Source organism: Protopterus annectens, chromosome 9.part0 (assembly GCF_019279795.1).
Source record: "Protopterus annectens isolate FY-2018-M chromosome 9.part0, PAN1.0, whole genome shotgun sequence".
Taxonomy (NCBI): Eukaryota; Metazoa; Chordata; order Ceratodontiformes; family Protopteridae; genus Protopterus; species Protopterus annectens.
Genome location: NC_056743.1, coordinates 1,529,468,149 through 1,529,487,111, shown reverse-complemented (window position 1 = coordinate 1,529,487,111; position 18,963 = coordinate 1,529,468,149). Strand labels below are relative to the sequence as shown.

At 40.4% G+C, this 18,963-nt stretch overlaps 2 protein-coding genes across 2 annotated transcripts in view; both read left to right on the top strand.

Annotated features, from left to right (window-relative positions):
- The window catches only part of LOC122810716 (tripartite motif-containing protein 5-like), a 167,506-nt gene extending 149,646 nt beyond the window's left edge, over positions 1–17,860 (top strand). The window contains exon 6 of the mRNA XM_044082280.1: positions 17,658–17,860. Coding sequence (XP_043938215.1) covers positions 17,658–17,860 — 203 coding nt within the window. The remainder of the gene's footprint in view (positions 1–17,657) is intronic.
- Positions 17,861–17,872: 12 nt separating this feature from the next.
- The window catches only part of LOC122810714 (zinc-binding protein A33-like), a 101,754-nt gene continuing 100,663 nt past the window's right edge, over positions 17,873–18,963 (top strand). Inside the window, exon 1 of the mRNA XM_044082279.1 lies at positions 17,873–18,103. Within this exon, the coding sequence (XP_043938214.1) occupies positions 17,873–18,103 (231 nt within the window). The remainder of the gene's footprint in view (positions 18,104–18,963) is intronic.

Sequence of the window (18,963 nt, the reverse complement as noted above, 5' to 3'; positions counted from 1 at the left end):
CTCTTTTCTCAGGATCTGCTCAGAGTCCTGCAGGAGGATAAGCAACCCAATACCAGGAAATCATATTTGCCCAAATGGAAGAGATTTTCTGTCTGCTGCCTCTCTCGAAACCAGGATCCCTTATCTGTGTAGGTTCCTATGGTTCTATCTTATCTGTGATATCTGGTCCATAGGAGGTCACTAGGCTAATAGCCCAAGGGCCTTTACAAGCCTAGCCATGTAATAACCTGAGTACCCTTACTGACCATAGTTAGATGGTCATTGTTAGCAGAGTGATTCTGTGATCAGCACTGACTACCCCTGTCCATGAGGGACATAGGTGCCACCCCCGGGGTGAATTTACGGCCACCCATCCAGTTGTCAAGATTGTACTTGAATAGGGTCATTGAGGAGCTCTGCTTCACATGGAGTGGGAGCTTATTCCACAGGAGTGGCAATTTCTGGGCGATATCTGTCTCTCCACCATATTCTGTTAATGTCACAGGCTAGATTGAGATCCCTGGAGTTAGTTATTCTTGTCCATTTGATTTGCGTATGTGCAGCATTTCCATTAGAGCAGGGTCCACTACTGCTCTGTAGGCCAGGCACAGGTTGCTTCTCAGTAGCCTGTATGATACAAAGTGCAGTGACAGGGCTTTCAGTCTTTCCATGTTTGTCTTGTTTTGGTGGCACTGGATTCTCTTGGTTAGGAACCTCAGTGGTCTCTCCATTTGCTGCAGGTGTCTGGTGCGGTAAAGGGAACATTGTACTCTGGTCTGATAAGGGTCGAGTACAGCAGAGCTATAACCTTCCTGGTCTTGGATGTGATGCCCTTATTTATGAAATGAGCAATGTAGAATGCTTTACTTACCACTACGGACACATTGTGATCAAAGTTTAGATTGCTATCAACCTTTGTTCCCAAGTCTCACACTACTAAGTTTGAGCTTAGAGGTGTGCTATCTATATCATAATTAGCAGGGACTACTTCTTTTCCAAAGGGGATAATGAGGTATTTATTGTGTTAAGCTTTAGTCTGTGAGTTTAGCACCAATCATTTGTTTGTGTCAGCCCTTTCTGTAATATGTTAACATTGTTGGGGGACTCTATGATTGCACCCAGTTTGCAGTCATCTGCAAATTTGGTAAGCCACAGGCCATCTATCTTGCCTGGACTTCAGAGAAACAGATTCGAAACAGTATAGTACCCAGCACACATCCTTGTGGTACCCCATTTTAAACTGATCTACTGGTGGAGGTGGACTCACCAACTTTGAAAGTGTGTGTTCTGTTCGTAAGACAGTTTGCTACTCATCTAGTAATGTATGGGTTAATCCTCAGTTTTAATGTCTCCAAATCCTTTGGGTTTCTAATACCATGATGGAAATTGACCCCTTTCCTAAGTCAAAGTACTATTAAAGTTCATGAGATTAGTATTGTTTCAATCTTTGATGTCAGCCAGAAGTACTGTTTGCAGTATCTGCAGTGTGCCTAGTAATGACCCTTCTGCAATTTGTACAGAGTTACATGTATTGTTAACATATCTAAATGTGATTGTAGATTATTTTTTATAAGACCAATTGCTCTGTAGCTCCCAGCTGGGAGAGTTTCTCTATCATACCTGAATGGAGGATTGTGTCAAAGGCCTTGCCTAAATCAAGATAGATGGTATGTACTGTTTTGCCCTCATCCAAGGCTTTAGTGACATTCTCAAGGAAGTCCACTAGATTTAATAAGCAAGATCTACCCTTGATAAAACCAAACTGGGTTAGGTCAAGGGTTTGAAGGTTGCCTGTGTCCTTGTGGATAAGGCCCTTGATGACCTTTCCATGCCCTTGCAGATAAGGCTGGTTAGGCTTATGGGTCGATCGTTCCCAAGGTCAGTTGATGGACCTGCTTTGTGCAAGAGAATTACTGTTGCTTTTCTCCCCTTTGCCAGAACAAATACAGTTCTCAGGCTATGTTTAAGGAGAGTGTTGTGTGATTCTGCTAGGTCTTGTTTTAGATTGCTTAGTAAGCAGCCCGTAGAGGCCATGGCTTTGGCTTTGGAGAGTGCTTGTATGATTTGTTCTTTGGAGATATTCAGTAGAGGACTGGTGTCAGAAAATTTTTGAGGTGTGTCCGGTGGGGACGGGTGGGGGGGGGGGTGAAGTTATTGCCAAATCTGTCGACTAGCAGATTGGCAATTTCCTCAGGTCCACTGCAAGTGGTGCCATCCACTATAAATTCAGCACACAGCTGGGCATTCCCTTTTAGGGGATGACTTTTGCTTACAAGCTAAGCTCATCTGCACCTACCTAACAGAGTCTTAAGGTCTAACAATCAAAACCTACTACAAGTACATAAACCATCTCATCCCCCAGGTAAGCACCTACTATCTTTTACTCTTGCTCGCCTCTGAACTCACCTCCACCATCCACCATTCTCCTCCTCCAGTACATAAAAAAAAAAAAAATCTCTTCATTCATCCCAATGGGGATTGGATTGTTCCCTCTCCCCCCCCTCATAATTGTTGTTATCCCATTCTTTCTTTTCTTTCTTTCTTCATATATACGATACATAACTCTTCCTATCTAAGCTTATGTCATTACTCTTTTTTTTAACTTCCCTGACATATATTCCACATCAGATTGCATTGTTTTGAATGCTTTTTGAATTTTTGAACCTAAATGTATTAAATGTTTTTATCTTTTACTCTGTATAAGTATTATTGTAATTTTTGCATATACCTGTTTTTGTCTGTATTTGTTCTTTTGGCCCAATGGACTATCCTGGTAAACCAACTGCAAATAAATAAATAAATAATAAATAAAATGTAGCTAAAGAATGCCTTATGATTGTCATCAGCTGAGGATGCTAATTTTGACTTGTAGCAAGCCCTAGAGGACTTAACATGATATCTGATTTGCTTGTTGAAGCTGTGGAGGGTGTTCTTCTTCTGTTGAGTAAGTTCCCTCCTGTTCTTAGATATCAGTTTCTTTTTGTTGTTGTATAGCTTATTTATACTTGCAGTCTACTAGGGTAGCTTGTTTTTTTGGGAAGACCTAGTTTTGCTCCTGTTGGGTACTGCTGAGTCAATGCATTTGTTTAAGTGGCTGTATACGGCATTGTGTATTCCTCTGCATATGAGTCATTGTTGGCTATATTGACAGGGACTTTGAAACTTTTTATACCATTGCTTAGTAGGTAATAGTTTGCTTTGGAGAAATTTTTCAGTTTTTTTACTCCTGCGGGGTGTCAGGTTTGATCTTTACTTCAAATGAGACAGATTTATGGTCTGACCTTACTAGGGAGGGCAACACACAGGGGGTAGTGCAGTGACACCCCATGTTGGTGAGTGCTAGGTCCAGGACATTTGAGCCCCTTGTGGGGGCATGGACCAATTATTCTATGGCATTTGAATTAACAAATTCCAGAAACCTCATATTTGTCTTGTTTGTTCTCATGTAGGTGGCCCAGTCAATGGAAGGCTAGTTGAAATCTCCCATGACCAAGGTGTTTGGCTGTATACTGAGCAACTCTAACAAGTCCACGTAGGCAGTGTGCTTCTTTTGGTTAATGGTAGAGGACCTGTAGCTAGTGATGATGTGGAAGGATATTTTACCTATAGTTAATTGGACTGGAGTAGCTTAAGAGAGTCATACTGTTTCACCAATCTCAAGGTGTATTTGGATTTAATGAAGATGAATACATCTCCACCTCTGGTTCTTTCATGCTTATTTTGAGGTCTGAATGTGTGACGGGCATTGTAGCATTGTACAGCTTAGGTGCTCTCAACAACCTTGAACCAAGTCTCAGCACTACACAAATGTCAGCATCTTCCAAAATGAGAGTGCTTCCAGGGAGTGCAGTTTGCTGTTTAAACTCCTAGTATTAAGCAGCATGACCTAGAGTTTCTCTTTAGTGAATTTCTTGATGTCAGAAGTTTTGATGTTCAGACATTGCCTAAAAAAGGCAATATGGGGGAGGCAAGTGTCTCTGCCAGTATCCAAAATCCTTGAGGAGACAGGTGAAGGTCATCTCTGGCAAAGCCACATGGACTATCGACTATGTCTTCCCAGGTAGATACAGATACTGCATCCCCCTGGAGTGACACCAGAAGCTAAGCCAATTATTGAAATCAATAATTTTTTGTCTGTATTGTGGCATCATCCTAGGCAAAGGTAGAATTCTGCTTAGGGCTAGGAACATACCTTCCTGGGACACATACTGTAATCTGAGAGTTCATAGGTTCATAAGTGTTTACTAGGCTAACGACCACAAGGGCCTTTTTAAGCCTAGCCATGCATCCCAAATCTCTGACAAGTTGGGGTACCCTCGATAAGTATAAGCATGGGCCTGGGAGATGAACCATTTACAGGTTGCCTGTGTCCATTAGAGACATAGGTGCCAAACCAGGGATGAATTTCCATTTTCCCATCCAATTGTTCAAGTTACACTTGAATTGGGTTAAGGAGGAACTCTGCTTCACATGGATAGGGAGCCTGTTCCATAGATGGGGTAGTCTCTGGGATACATACCTATCTCTTCAGCAGGTTCAGTCATGTCTGTCTTCATACAGTCCAGAGAGGTACATCTCAATCATAATGGTACTTGTTGCTGAGCGACTTGAGTGCATGTGTGATTTGATGGATCCTGGCACCTGATTAGGCAGCTGACTGTCACCTTCTCCTTGATCAGCCTGGTGAGGGAGACATCTGTGTATCTCACTAGTGAGTCACCTATAACAAGAACATTATGTGCTGAGGTGTTTTGCCCTAGGGGTATAATTGTTGAGACACTGATATGTGTGATATGTGCATTGGTGGATTCTGTTCATATGCTGTTTGCACTTGGGAGGTTTCCGGTCTTTTGGTAGGCTCTTAGTGGGTACCACCTCGAGAGCAGGATAAAATTAAAGTGGAGTTAAAAACAGGGAGGAAATAAAAGAAAGAGTGGTATGGTTAAGAAGTAACAAAAATTATTTAGAAGGACTGACAAAGGTCAAAGTATTGCATAATAGGTAGAATCTCACAGAACAAGAGGAGGAGCCATTGCAGAATCTAAACAGGAAATAAGTGATTACCTTGGTAATATGCATGGATTTAGAAAGACTGCTGTTAGGCAACTGGCAACTGTTTTTGATAAAAACTCCAGAGCACAAAAACTTTTAGCACAATGACTCAGGCAACAGAAAGCAGAAAGGGTTGTGGCCAAGCTTAGGGAGCCTATAACAAGGACAATAACTAGAGATCATGTAAAGGTACTAGAAGTGTTTAGGAAATTTTATGAAAATCTTTATAAAGCAGAGAAATATGGAAATCAAGAAAAGTTACAAATAGAAATGTTTATGGAAGAATTAAATATGCCAAGGTTAGAGGTGGATGAGGCTCAATTACTAACAGTTAGGATAGGAGGAAATGGAGTAACAATGATGATGTATCATCAGTCTACAGGGAAGTCCTCAGGAATAGATGGTATTACTGTGTAAGTTTGGAAGCTAGGAGGGAAAAACTGCTAAAGATCTGGAAAGTTTTGGCTAACAGTATTTTAAGAGGAGGAGAAGCACCAACATCCTAGAAGAAAGTGATGGTGGCTGCAATACCTAATGATGGTAAAGACCCATCAGATCCAGTTTCATATAGGCCCATTTCAATTCTAAACCATGATTTTAAAGTGTTTATGTCTATAATGGCTGAAAGAATAGCAAATCTGATGTCAAAATGTATAGGTATGGATCAATGTGGCTTTGTGGGGGGGGGGGGAGGCAAACATTTGACAACATTAATAGAACAATGATGATCCAGAGAGAAGCAGAATGTAAGAAAGTACGTACCACTGTTGTTGGTGGGTCCTGATACAGAGAAAGCATTTGACAGAGTAAAATGGGATTTGATGAGCAAGGTAATGGAAGCATTTGCATACCTGATACAATTAAAAAGGTTAATTAGGAAGATATATGAGGGATCAGAGGTGAAAATTAAAGTGGAGAGGTGAGCAGAGGCACTAGATGGGTGTCTTCTTTCCCCTTTGTTATTTGCGTTATGTTTAGAACCACTGGTAGAGAAGGAGCTCAGAAATTCAAAGATATAATTGTTATGGTAGTCAAAACAGCTAGCTTTATTTGTAGATGCTATTATTTTATACCAGATAAAACCAAAAAATGACATTTCAGTGTTGTGGATCATTTTGAGGCAGTTTCAAGTCCTTCTGGGATGAAAAATTAATGAAGATAAAATAAAAGCAATAGCTGTAAACTATGTATCCACACACAAATTTGTTCAGCAATACCCACATTCATGGGGACATGATAAAATGAAGTACTTAGTAGTATGGATTAAAAAGGATTCTGTTATGGCAGCTAAGGATATATGGGAAGAGACTAAATAAAAGATAATACAAAAACTGAGAAACTGGAAGTTCTGTTTTATGTTTTTTTTAAGGCACGCACTCGAGGCACTCCTCAGTATGGAGAACATCAATATCTGTGCAGTAACAAAAACCTGGTTTAAGGCTCCAGAGAGCACCCCAGCACTACCAGGCTATAACTCATACCATACATTTCGGCCACAAAACCCGGACCGAAACACAAAAGGCGGGAGTGTATCCATATTCATCAAAGATACCCACACCTCCAGGTTAGTGGTGCAGCACGATGCCTCAGAGATCATCCATGTGCAATTAACAATGGGCAAAACTGCAATTCAAATTGTAGCTTGCTACAGATTACCCGTCACGACCCAGGACCCCCATTCCACTTTTCTGGAGACACTGGGAAATATGAAGGTCTTATCAAACACACTAATATTGGGTGATTTCAATTACCCAAACATTAACTGGGAAAACTACTCAAGTACTAACTCCCTTGCCCAACGCTTCCTAGAATTTATAAACTCAAATGCCCTGGATCAACTGGTCAACACCCCCACCGGAGATGACAACATATTGGACGTGGTCATCACCAACATGGGCGACCGGTGTTCCACACCGGAGGTCAACCCCTCACTGGTTAGATCAAACCATAAACTAATCACTCTGGATATCCACATTCTTCCCCACCCCCAATCAAGGAAACCACTGTGAAAAACTTTTCAAAAGCAAACTTCATGTTACTTAAGCCAAGGTGGAAAGGTTCACAGCCCCCATGCTAAAGGACAACACTGTCCAAGCTGCTGAATCCCTTACAAAGCCACTCTATGAGCACCTGCAAGAATGCATGGATCATGCTATCCCAAGCAAAACCAAGACTCACACCTCCAAGAAAAGGAAATCAGTCTGGTGGACCCCTGCCATAAACAAGCTATACAATAGAAGGAGGAAACTAGTACAGAAAAGAGTAAAATCCCAAGAAGGAAAGATGTCACTGATCAGTATCAGCAAGAAACTACAATCCCTCATAAAATCATCCAAGGCTAGCTTCGAAAGAAAAATCACCAAGGACTCCAAAGATAACCACAAAGCATTCTTTAGCTATGTCAAGAACCTAAGTGGAAACTCTCAGATCTGCTCTGAGTTCGTGCAGAATGGCACAAAATACACTGAACTGACTGATATTGCCAACATTCTGGCAGACAGGTTTAGTGCAAACTTCACCCCCCTCTCACCCCCTAAAGGGCCCATAACCATACCAGAAGAATGTACTGACACGCAGGTTAAAACAGCCCTATCCAAAGCCAAAAACACAGCTTCAATGGGACCGGACGGTGTCCCAGGCTGTATCTTACATGAGCTCCAAAATGAACTAACCCCTCACCTAAACACAATGTTCAAACTCAGCATCTCTACAGGCTACATACCCATAGAGTGGCACACAGCAACAGTTATCCCGCTCCACAAAGGTGGAGCCACAACGGACCCCGGGAACTATCATCCTATAAGCCTGACTAGCCTGGTCTGCAAGGCTATGGAGCGGATCATCATGGAACTCATTAACAGAGACACTGGGAACCTCCAAACATTGGACCCTACCCAATTTGGCTTTGTTAAGGGCAGATCATGCCTCCTAAACCTGGTGGACTTCTTTGAGACAGTTACCAAGGCTTTAGATGAGAGAAAGGAAGTCCACACAACCTACCTAGACATCGCAAAGGCTTTTGACACCATTCCCCATTCTGGTATTATAGACAAGCTCACCAGCCTGAACATTATCCCCTATGTCATGAGATGGGTTGCCAATTGGCTCATGGATAGAACCCACATGGTGACTCTAAACCAGTTACAAGTGGCATCCCCCAGGGATCAGTCCTGGGACCCCTCCTGTTTGGTATATACTTCTCAGAGGTACAGGCAAGCACAGGAGGACTATGGCTGACCAAGTTCACAGATGACTGCAAACTGGGGGCCATAATTGACTCTCTGGCTGATACAGACATTCTCCAGAAGGGTCTCACTGAGACGAATACCTGGTGTCAAAATCATGGCCTCAAGCTAAATGTCAAAAGGTGCATAGTCATATCCTTTGGGAAAAACAAAGTACCCATGAACTACCACATAGGTGGTAGTCCCCTAAATACAGAACATATATTAAGGGATCTGGGGACCCAAGTAGATAGGAATCTCTCCTTTGATAATCATATTGCCAAGGTGGTTAGAAAATCCTTCTATGTGGTCCACCTAATCACAAAAGGGTTTGCATTTAGAACAAAAGAGGTTATTGTGCCCCTCTACTCCTCACTCATCAGACCCATCATAAAGTGCAATGCCCCATTTGGGATGTACCTTACAAGACACCTGCAACAGCTAAAAAGACCACAGAAGTACCTCACCAAGAGGATTACTGGCCTCAGACAGATGCCCTATGCAGCCCGACTGAAGAAACTCCAGCTGTACTCGGTTGCATACCACTTACTCAGAGGTGATCTCTGCCTGACATACAAGGCCATGTCCAACCCAGAATTGATGGACATGCTCCACCTAAAAAAAAAAACAAATCCCCGAGAGCCACACGGTCTAGGGATCTAAACCTCACCACAACGATAAATAGAACGTGCTGGAGGGATAGATTCCTGTCCCACACTGTTCAAACACAGCCTCTCTACAGGCTGTGTACCCATAGAGTGGTGCATAGCAACAGTTATCCTGCAGGTGGAGCCACAACGGACCTCGGGAACTATTGCCCTATAACTTGACTAGCCTGGTCTGCAAGGCTATGGAGCGCATCATCAAGGAACTCATTAACAGAGGCATTGGGAACCTCCAAACATTGGACCCTATCCAGTTTGGCTTTGTTAAGGGCAGATCATGCCTCTTAAACCTGGTGGACTTCTTTGAGACAGTTACCAAGGCTTTAGATGAGGGAAAGGAGGTCCACACAGCCTACCTAGACCTTGCAAAGGCTTTTGACACCATTCCCCATTCTGGTATTATAGACAAGCTCACCAGCCTGAACATAAACCCCTACGTCACAAGTTGGGTTGCCAATTGGCTCATGGATAGAACCCACATGGTGAGAGTTGCAGGCTCAAGGTCCAACTTTAAACTGGTTACAAGTGGCATCCCCCAGGGCTCAGTCCTGGCACCCCTCCTGTTTGGTATATACTTTTCAGAGGTACAGGCAAACACAGGAGGACTATGGCTGACCAAGTTCACAGACAACTGCAAACTGGGGGTCATAATTGACTCTCTGGCTGATACAGACATCCTCCAGAAGGATCTCACTGAGACATATACCTGGTGTCAAAATCATGGCCTCAAGCTAAATGCCAAAAAGTGCATAGTCATCCCCTTTGGAAAAAACAAAGTACCAGTGAACTACCAAATAGGTGGTATTCCCCTAAATACAGAAAATGTATTAAGGGATCTGGGGACCCAAGTAGATAGTAATCTCTCCTTTGATAATCATGTTGCCATGGCGGTTAGAAAATCCTTCTATGTGGCCCACCTAATCACAAAAGGGTATGCATCTAGAACAAAAGAGGTCATTGTGCCCCTCTACTCATCGCTCATCAGACCCATCATAAAGTACAATGCCCCATTTGGGATGTACCTTACAAGACACCTGCAACAGCTGGAAAGACCACAGACGTACCTCACCAAGAGGATTACTGACCTCAAACAGATGCCCTATGCAACCTGACTGAAGAAACTCCAGCTGTACTCGGTTGCATACCGCTTACTCAGAGGTGATCTCTGTCTGACATACAAGGCCATGTCCAACCCAGAATTGATGGACATGCTCCACCTAAAACAAAACAAATCCCCGAGAGCCACATGGTCTAGGGATCTAAACCTCACCACAATGATAAATTGGACATGCTGGAAGGATAGATTCCTGTCCCAGAGACTCCCCATGCTTTGGAACAGGATTCCAATCTACATTTGGCAGAGCCCCTCACTAACACTCTTCAGGAGAAACCTTGATGAGTGGATGGGAAACAGAAAATTTACCCTGGGGATCACTGCAGTGGCTCTGCTGGACAGAGACACAGGGAACTAATGGCTCTGCTGGACAGGGGCACAGGGAACTAATCTAAGGGGTGGCGAAAGCCAACACATTCTGGCTAGGCTTATAGATGACCTCGAGCAGATAGCCTAGTACTTACCTATGAACCTATGGATATGGATAGCAAAATACAAGCAGTCAAAATATTTTTAGTCCATTTAGTTTTATACACAGGTCAGGCATATTTTTATCAACCAGATGAGAAGTTGTTGGTAGAAATTATTAAAGAGTTGAAGGATTTTATCTGGGAGGGAAAGATGGGAAGAGTCAAGTGGGATAAGCTGATCCTTCCAATAGAAGAACGTGGTTTGTGTTTACGTGATTTGAAAGGGTATTTCAGAGCTACACAGTTAAGGCTCCTATACATAGGTCAAGCAGAAAGTTGTAATTCAAAGTAGAAAGGGATGACAACAAAACAGGGGAGAAGCTGAAGAAACAGAGAGACTGGGATTTTGGATGCAGATCCTTAAGGATAATAGCAATAACCACACAGAATATTATATTCATAAAGTAGCAGAAAGTATTCTAAGAATTAAGCCAACATGGAAATGAAAAAAGGAGATTCTGCTGATTTTGATGACTGCAATTAGGGATACAGACAATAGGTGAGAGGTGGCTGAAATTTACTGAAGAAAACTGGCAAAAGAACCAAGGTATTGGAAACAAATAATTAGAGAGGGAAAGATAATAGAATGGGAAGAGGTCAAGAATTTATTAGGACTGAAGGCCAGAGATTGCCTTCCCTGTCAAGGATTTATATCAGAATATAGGTAAAGAGAAAGAAATAGGGGGATCTTAAGTGAAAGACCAGCACTGGTAGAGTTTTTAGTAGAATCTAGAACAGAAGCTGCTGTTAAAAAAGGCATAATTAGTAAGGAATATAAAATATTGCATGATAACTATAAGAATAAATTGGAGGAGGTCAGAAAATATTGGGAAGAGAGATTGGATAAGCAATTCACAAAGAAACAATGGGAGGATATATGTATGACTCCCAAATATGTAACACAGTCTAGAAGATTTAGGATTGTTGCTTGGAAGTGTTTACATAGGTATTTTATACCCCTAGCAGACTTCAAAGAATTTTTTCAGGTAGAGTAGCAAATGTGTGAGGTGTGATGGGAAGAAAGGGCAATTAGGGACATATTTTTGGGAGTATAATGAGTTGGCAGACTTTAGAAATTTCCTGCAGACTACTCTGTTAGAAATACTAGGTGAGCAAATTGGTGTAACTAAGGAAATGATTTTTGAGTTATGTTACAGAATTGGTACTGCCTAAACATATTTAGGCCTTGCTGAGTCTAATTGTGGTGGCTGACAAAAAAGGAATTACTAGAAAATGGAAATCAAAGTCTAAACCAACTGTACTAGAAGTAGTGAATATTGTAACAGAGATAAAACAACCAGCAATGGGATTGTTAGAAAAGGGTAGGATCAAATTACATAGAAAAAACGGGAATTGTGGAAACAATACATGCAGAATAACATTTTGGAAGAGGAATGAGATTTGAAAGAAGGCAGGATTTGAATTAGCTATGTAATGTTTGACTGACAATGACTGGATTGTTTATATGTCATATATAATGTTTGCAACTAAAATATGTTAATATGGTTTGTTTTCATTTATCTAAAATGCATGATTGCCTATGTCATATGCAATAATTTAATAAATATGTTTCTTGCTTAAAAAAAGTATATGTGAGGGCTGGGTCATCATGCTCTTTTATTTTCCATCTTCCTGAAAAGCACCGTAGTCTTCAACAGATTTTATATTTCTATTAGAACTGATAAAGAATATTGAATTGATGGAAGGTGTTTCATTTTTGGAACCTCCATATTAACAGAAAAGTTGACAAGCAGCAAATCATCCACTTTCTACAATACATTAATGATTATACTTTTCTTTGATTTACTAGATGTGCTACTTAAACTATGCACTAAACTACTGCAATAGTTTTCTGAACCCTTGGACTGTCTCTTGGTCCACTGAGTGTCAGAATGCTATAGAAGCCTGTTTAAAGCTGCCTGAATAATTTCCCCACAATTCATTATTAAGGAACTGACTACAGAGGCAGTAAGGGTACCTTGTATAACTCAGTTGTACTTAATTATAGTGTAGAAAACTGATGGTGACTCATTAGCACAGGAACCACTGCTGCAGTGCCTCTTCTGGGGAGCTGATTCAGTGATTTGTCAACTAACACAGTATAAAATGATAGCACAATCCATTTATACAATTTGGTTCTCAACTTACCACCTTTACTCTTCTTCACAAATGGCCTTGATGACTTTCCACCATCACCTAAAAAGCCCCAAAAGAAACTGCTTTAAAAAATCCTCTGTATTAAGTATAAGTCCGCAACACCAACATCAACGTTCTTCTAAAGACTATATCATGCACACTGAAGAAATGAACATAGGATGTCAATTTATCTGTGCATATAATACAGTTTGTGGATGTCTGAGTTTTGACTCCCAGAACAAGTTTTATATTTCTTTCTCATGCAGAACCACTGCCTCCATTGTGGTCAAACAAGAACTACAAATATATACTGAATACAAAGGAGAAAGGAGAGCTTGGATGCCATCAGGTGGTTTCAGTGATAACACAATCTTCATGCTCTTCATGCACTGTTACAATTTGAAGAGAAATGTTTTGCCTTAGAAGGTGGAAAAGTGGCAATGAGGAAAAGAAAAAGTGTGTTCCACTGTCTGGTCACTGAATATCTCTCCTTCCAACATTAAAATATATACAATTTCTTATGAATGATTCTGTGGGGCTGTTTGTGAATTAGTGATTCCCTTAAGGGCTGATCAGTGTGCCATGATAGAAATGAGAGCTTTATTACTGGATCATCACTGCTCGTACCTCTCAGCTTCTTAGAGCAAAAAGTCTGGGCAAAGCCATAAATAATGAGGGGACAAAGACCAAAGATAGGGATTTTTTTAAGTATTGCTCTTACAAATGTAGATAGTTGATAAAATAACAGGTTTTAGATTAGCATGAATTTCCTGAAGGGTATGAAGTCTGTAACTCAGATGTATGTCAATATTTCTTTACTTCAGTCCACAACAATTTGTCAAAGATTGACCAGAAAAGTACAATTTTATGAGGAACAGACCAAAAAACTGAGGAAAAATCTGGAAATTCTGCAAAACGTTTATGTTACTGCTGCCAAGACACAGAATGTTCAACTGCTTTGGCAGACAGAGAGAAAGAGATAAAGCTCTGACTACTACTCAGGCAACACAAGTTTGATTAGCATCTTGGATACCTGTTGGAGATGGTAGGGGAGGGAGAGGATTGAAGGGTTTCTGTTAGTTTACCTGTCTTGAGGGAAGGGATGAGCACATGTCCCAGAAACACAAAGTGCAACAGTTTTCCTGGTACAGACTGGTGAATATGCACAGTATGGTTGTCCTAGAAGAAGAGACTTACATGCCCATTACACATCCTCCTGGAGAACACTCACTGGGCATGAGTGTGTGTGTGTGTGTGTGTGTGTGTGAGGGGGTAAAGGACCTAACAACAACGACTACTAATAGCTTACCTTAATGACTACACCTCTTCACTCACTCTCATCCTGGTGAAAGGGAATAAAAAGGATAATTGGCCAGGATGTGGGCTATGTTTGACAGGCAGTGGGGGACTAAAAGAGTACAAGAAATAAAAAAAACAAAAATACACCAAATGTTAATGGGTGCAAAATATGCTCTCCAACAACCTTCTGGGAATAAATATTTTCTTTGCCCATTCCACTAATATACTTTTTTAAAACAGACAGCTTAAGCATTTCAGACACAGATAATAAATGGCATATTGTAGTGACTCTAAAACTGTGTGTTGTTGTACCACTTCCTACAACACATTACAGGGGCACAGTAATATGGCTTCTCCAAGTATACAGAACACAAGCAGATATTGCAGGCTCCCATGACCCCTCCAATAGCTGTACAAGGGTAACAACATTATCCATTAATGGATGATTGGAATAGAATCCACATTGCTCTTTCTGAATCAGAAGCTTGACTATTGGGTAAAGTTTATTTTCTAACATCCAGCAATTGCTTTTCAATAGAAGCTGAGGACAGTGTTCAGTGTATAATTTAAGATGGATTAGCTAGGCAGTTAGTTGTCAGGGTCAGAGTGTGAACATAGACTAAAGATATAGGTTTGAATCTCAGGTCCTCCAATCTGTGTTCAATTTTGTTCCAAGATGTAAAGGATTGTGTGTATAACATAACAAAATGTGTATGGTGACTCTTTGATGATCTTCAAAATAAACTTTCCCTAACTCAGTTCGTGTAACTTAGACAATTGGATGGGAACAGGAAATTCATCCCTGATTTGATACCTATATCTCTAATGGACTCAGGCAGCCTGTAAATGGTTCATCTCCCAGGCTCCTGCTTGTAAATGTTTCATCTCGCAAGTCCTTGCTTACATTTATCAAGGGTACTATAATAGAACTTGTCAGAGATTTGGGATTCATGACTAGGGTCTTGTGGTCATTAGCCTAGTACACATCTCCAAACCTATGAAACACACTAGGCTGTCTCTGGTTTTAAAAATGGAAGCAATAGCATTATTTTGTTAATCCAGAGTGTTTCATTCAATACAACACTGAAAATGGCATGTTTACTACAACACTTCAACAGCAGGCTCAGTAGTGATACTCCAGACATATAGTGTACACCTCCACATCCTGGGTCTATATGAATTCATCAAAGGCTCAGTTCAGTGAACCTTCCTTCATCGAACCCTAACCATCGAACATTCATTTTGGCAAATGTTTATATCCACGAAAAAAATTACATAGAGGGAGGAAGCAGTTGGCCACCAGCACAAAATTTCCTTTTTCCCTACTGTAGTGCGATCTTGGAGTTTGTATATATAGTTAGGAGGTGTGGGGGCTCAACCCCCCACTTTAGGGGGTGTAGGGCAAAAGTCCCCCTCCCACTTTAGTGGGTTTTACATACTGTGCTGTCTGTCCTGGTGTTATTTTGGCCAAGTGCTTAGTTTCTTTATTTAAATTTCTTTTCAATGAGAACATTCACTGAAGTGCATATTCAATGGTTAGGGTTTGATGAAGGAAGGTTTGCTGAATTGAACCTTTGATGAATTAATATAGACCCAGTGTACAACCCCTGCCCCCACACATCTCTACTACTTATAGAGATTGTTTGTACCTTGAAGAAAGAAAAATATTCCAATGATAATGCAATTTCAGTTAGTAAATGTTTTCTCACGTTTGCACTTAATTTTTTTTGCCTTTCCAAGGATCACAATTGTTGTGCTTAGATTTTCAATAGGACCCTAAATTAAAGGTGCCAGGGAGACTTGACATATCCCCATCCAATAGTAATTGTGTATATAATCCTGACTTACAATACTGGTGCTTATTAGTTACTTTAAATTTCAGAACTAGTAGCATTAGATCAAGCACAAGCATGGTCTTTGGAATTCATTTATTTTTTATTTAACATTTGTTAACCGGGAAAGTCTGACTAGGCTTCAGAGAGCCTATTTTCAGCACAGGCCCGGGAAGAAACTCTCCAGAAGCGTGTCTTTAGAATGTGGGAGGAAACTGGAGTACCCGGAGGAAGCCCACGTGTACGCAGGGAGAACATGCAAACTCTGCACAGAAGGCACTCCAGCTGATAATCAAACTGGAGAACCTCTTGCTGTGAGGCGACAACGTTAACCACTGTACCACTGCGACGTTATGTAATTGGTACTGGAGGAAATTTTGTTGCTAGCCTTGATCACCTCCACCATGTTTTCACTCATAGCAGCTTGTGTATTGTAACTGAAACACTGGATCAAAGTTTTCAAGGAGCTTTCATTTTCTTAATCTAACTAGTCCATCTGTCCCATGCTAGCACATTGGATGTTCTTTTTCTCCATAGATGTTACTCCTTATATTAAAAAGTGGATTGTTTTTTATATCAGAGGCAAACTTCAAGGTACTATATCAGGTTGTAAATCAAGTCTGAGCTTCACAGGGGTAAGTTTATTATCCATCATTACTTAATATCTTGTTTTTGGATTGTAAAACTTCAACTCTTGCTTTATTCTAAGAAAAAAACATGTTATAAACAAGATAAAAAACCTCTTGAGGTAAGGAAGTTCCCCTCTCCCATAAGGTCATGCATGTTGAAAGTTAGTAAATTTAGAGGTGCAGGAGTACACGTGTGTGTATGTGTGGGTGAGGGGTACAAGGATGTTGCTTTCTCCTGCAAAAATACATAGTTTTAAAATTATTATTAAATGTGAACATAATTCATTGTCAGCTTTGTTTTCTGGTGTGATGCAGAATTAGTATGAATCTGGATCAAAATCTTTGGCAATTGTGAATGACATTTGTGTCATCATTAGTTTTAATGCAGAATTATCTACAGAACTTAGGGACGATATTAAGATAAATAACTGCATAATGTAGTAAAGTAAATTAAGACAATAAAACACAATATCAGTAGTAGCATTTCAGTCATGATGGTGGTTGTCACTTTGCTGGTAAGTAGCTCATGGGTTGAAACTCTGGATTTGGTTAAGACCAACATTTCACCAATAGGTTGTACCTATAACCAAGATATGCTATGGGATCATATGCTTCATTTTTATGAAATGTAAGATCTAAGATAGACTGGACCTCCTACTCATCTTAAAGTTTAGTTAGAGCACTTGGAAATCATTGACCATTTTTATAATTATTGTTTACTTTCCCCTTTTTTGGCTACAAGAGGGTCAATAATTTGCTTCATAAAACACAAAATAACCAAACAAATTTAAATACTGCAGTCCTCCACTAAAGATTTACTGCTCAAAATGAATCAAATTTAAGGCAAATGATGAGCATTCCAACCAGCAGGCTGAAGAAACTTTTAATAAAACAGTTAAAATCACAAAAGTATGAGCATTTTTGGGACTAGGCCCTTCTTCAGATAAAAACATATTTTAAACAAATCATATTTAAACAAGTAGCAGTCAATCATAACATTAGTATTGCACTCTCCTCCTTTTTAAGGCAGGTTTCAAAGGAATGACATAATTTAAATCAGGAGGTTTCTGAGCTGTTAACTCTAGTTTCACCTAGAGGCATGCTTAGAGCATAAAATTGTTCCAAGAGGCTTATGAGTACTCTGCATGCCTACTCGACGCAAAACATATCCAAAATTATTAGCAAAATGGCAGCATATTAACCTTGAAACCAGCTAAAAATATATGAGGCTGCTGATTAAATTCTTTTTGCCACAAGAAAATAAACTGGTCGATGACACTGAACTTTTGCAGAAAAGAATAGAGAGCATTTATATTGGTGAACATTATTCACAGAAACTGGAAGATGTTTTCTGTGCTGTTGTTGCTTATGATGTTACGTTGCAACAAGTTAAAACCAGGAAAATGGTGAAGGATCATAAGGATTTTGCCACAGGGAAAATAACTACTTGGCTGCGATAATTGCAACGTGAAATGGAAGCAGTAAAAAGAACAAATGTGCAACTTCAACCTTTCAGAACACAAAATGAAGGTTTATCTGACGTAAATGCACATGAAATTGCTGTTACAATACAAACAGATAACCACATGATTGCTATGGCAACTGAGAGTATAGAGAATATGCCTGAGAGTGTACCATCCACTCAACATGCTGGAGAGGGGCCATCTGACTCAACACAAGCTTCAGCACAACAGAACAACATGGTGGATGATCAAGAAAGACTCCGAGAATGGCCAAAATATTTATTTCTACAAGCAAGTCTTCTTTTCCAGTTTTATTGATGCCAGTAAAAAAGAAGGTGAATCAGAAACAAGATTACTCTGGCAGTAGGGAGTTCAAGAAAAGAGGAAAACATCAATGTGACTGGTGATTGTTTTAATCATCATCATCTCCTTTCAGCTTATCCCAGTTAGGGGTCACCACAGTGGAACAATGGTCCGCAGAACGATTAGCGGTGGAGTTTTATGGTGTTGAGTTGCCAGCCCAGCACCCAACCTTCCACAGAAGGCACAAACACGCACACCTAGGGCCAATTTAGTGTGTCCAATCCACCTACAGCATGTTTTTGGGATGTGGGAGGAAATCAGAGCACCTGGAGGAAACCCACGTAACCACATGGAGGACATGCACTGAAGGCACCCCAGACGAGAATTGAACTGGAGAACCTCTTGCTGTGAGGTGGCGATGCTAACCGCTGACCCACCATGGCTGCCCACTGGTGACTTTTAATATTGTTTATAATATTTCTGATTATGTATTTTCTGAGGAACAAATGTATGTTTTAAACAAGGGACTAACATTTATTCCAAGTGTAGGCTCTGTGTACAATTAAGTTATAATAGATTTGATGTTGTTTGGGAGAAATGTTTCTCTAAGACAAATGTTTGGCAATAATATGAATAGGGAGCAGACTTCATTAAGGCAACCAGGTATTTTTATACCCACTATGAACTCCACTGTTTGTACATTTCTGAAAGTATGTGAAGATGAACTCAATTGTTTTAAATACCAAACGAAGAAATAAGTACTATAACTTAACATCTTTACAAAGGAATGCTTTAAA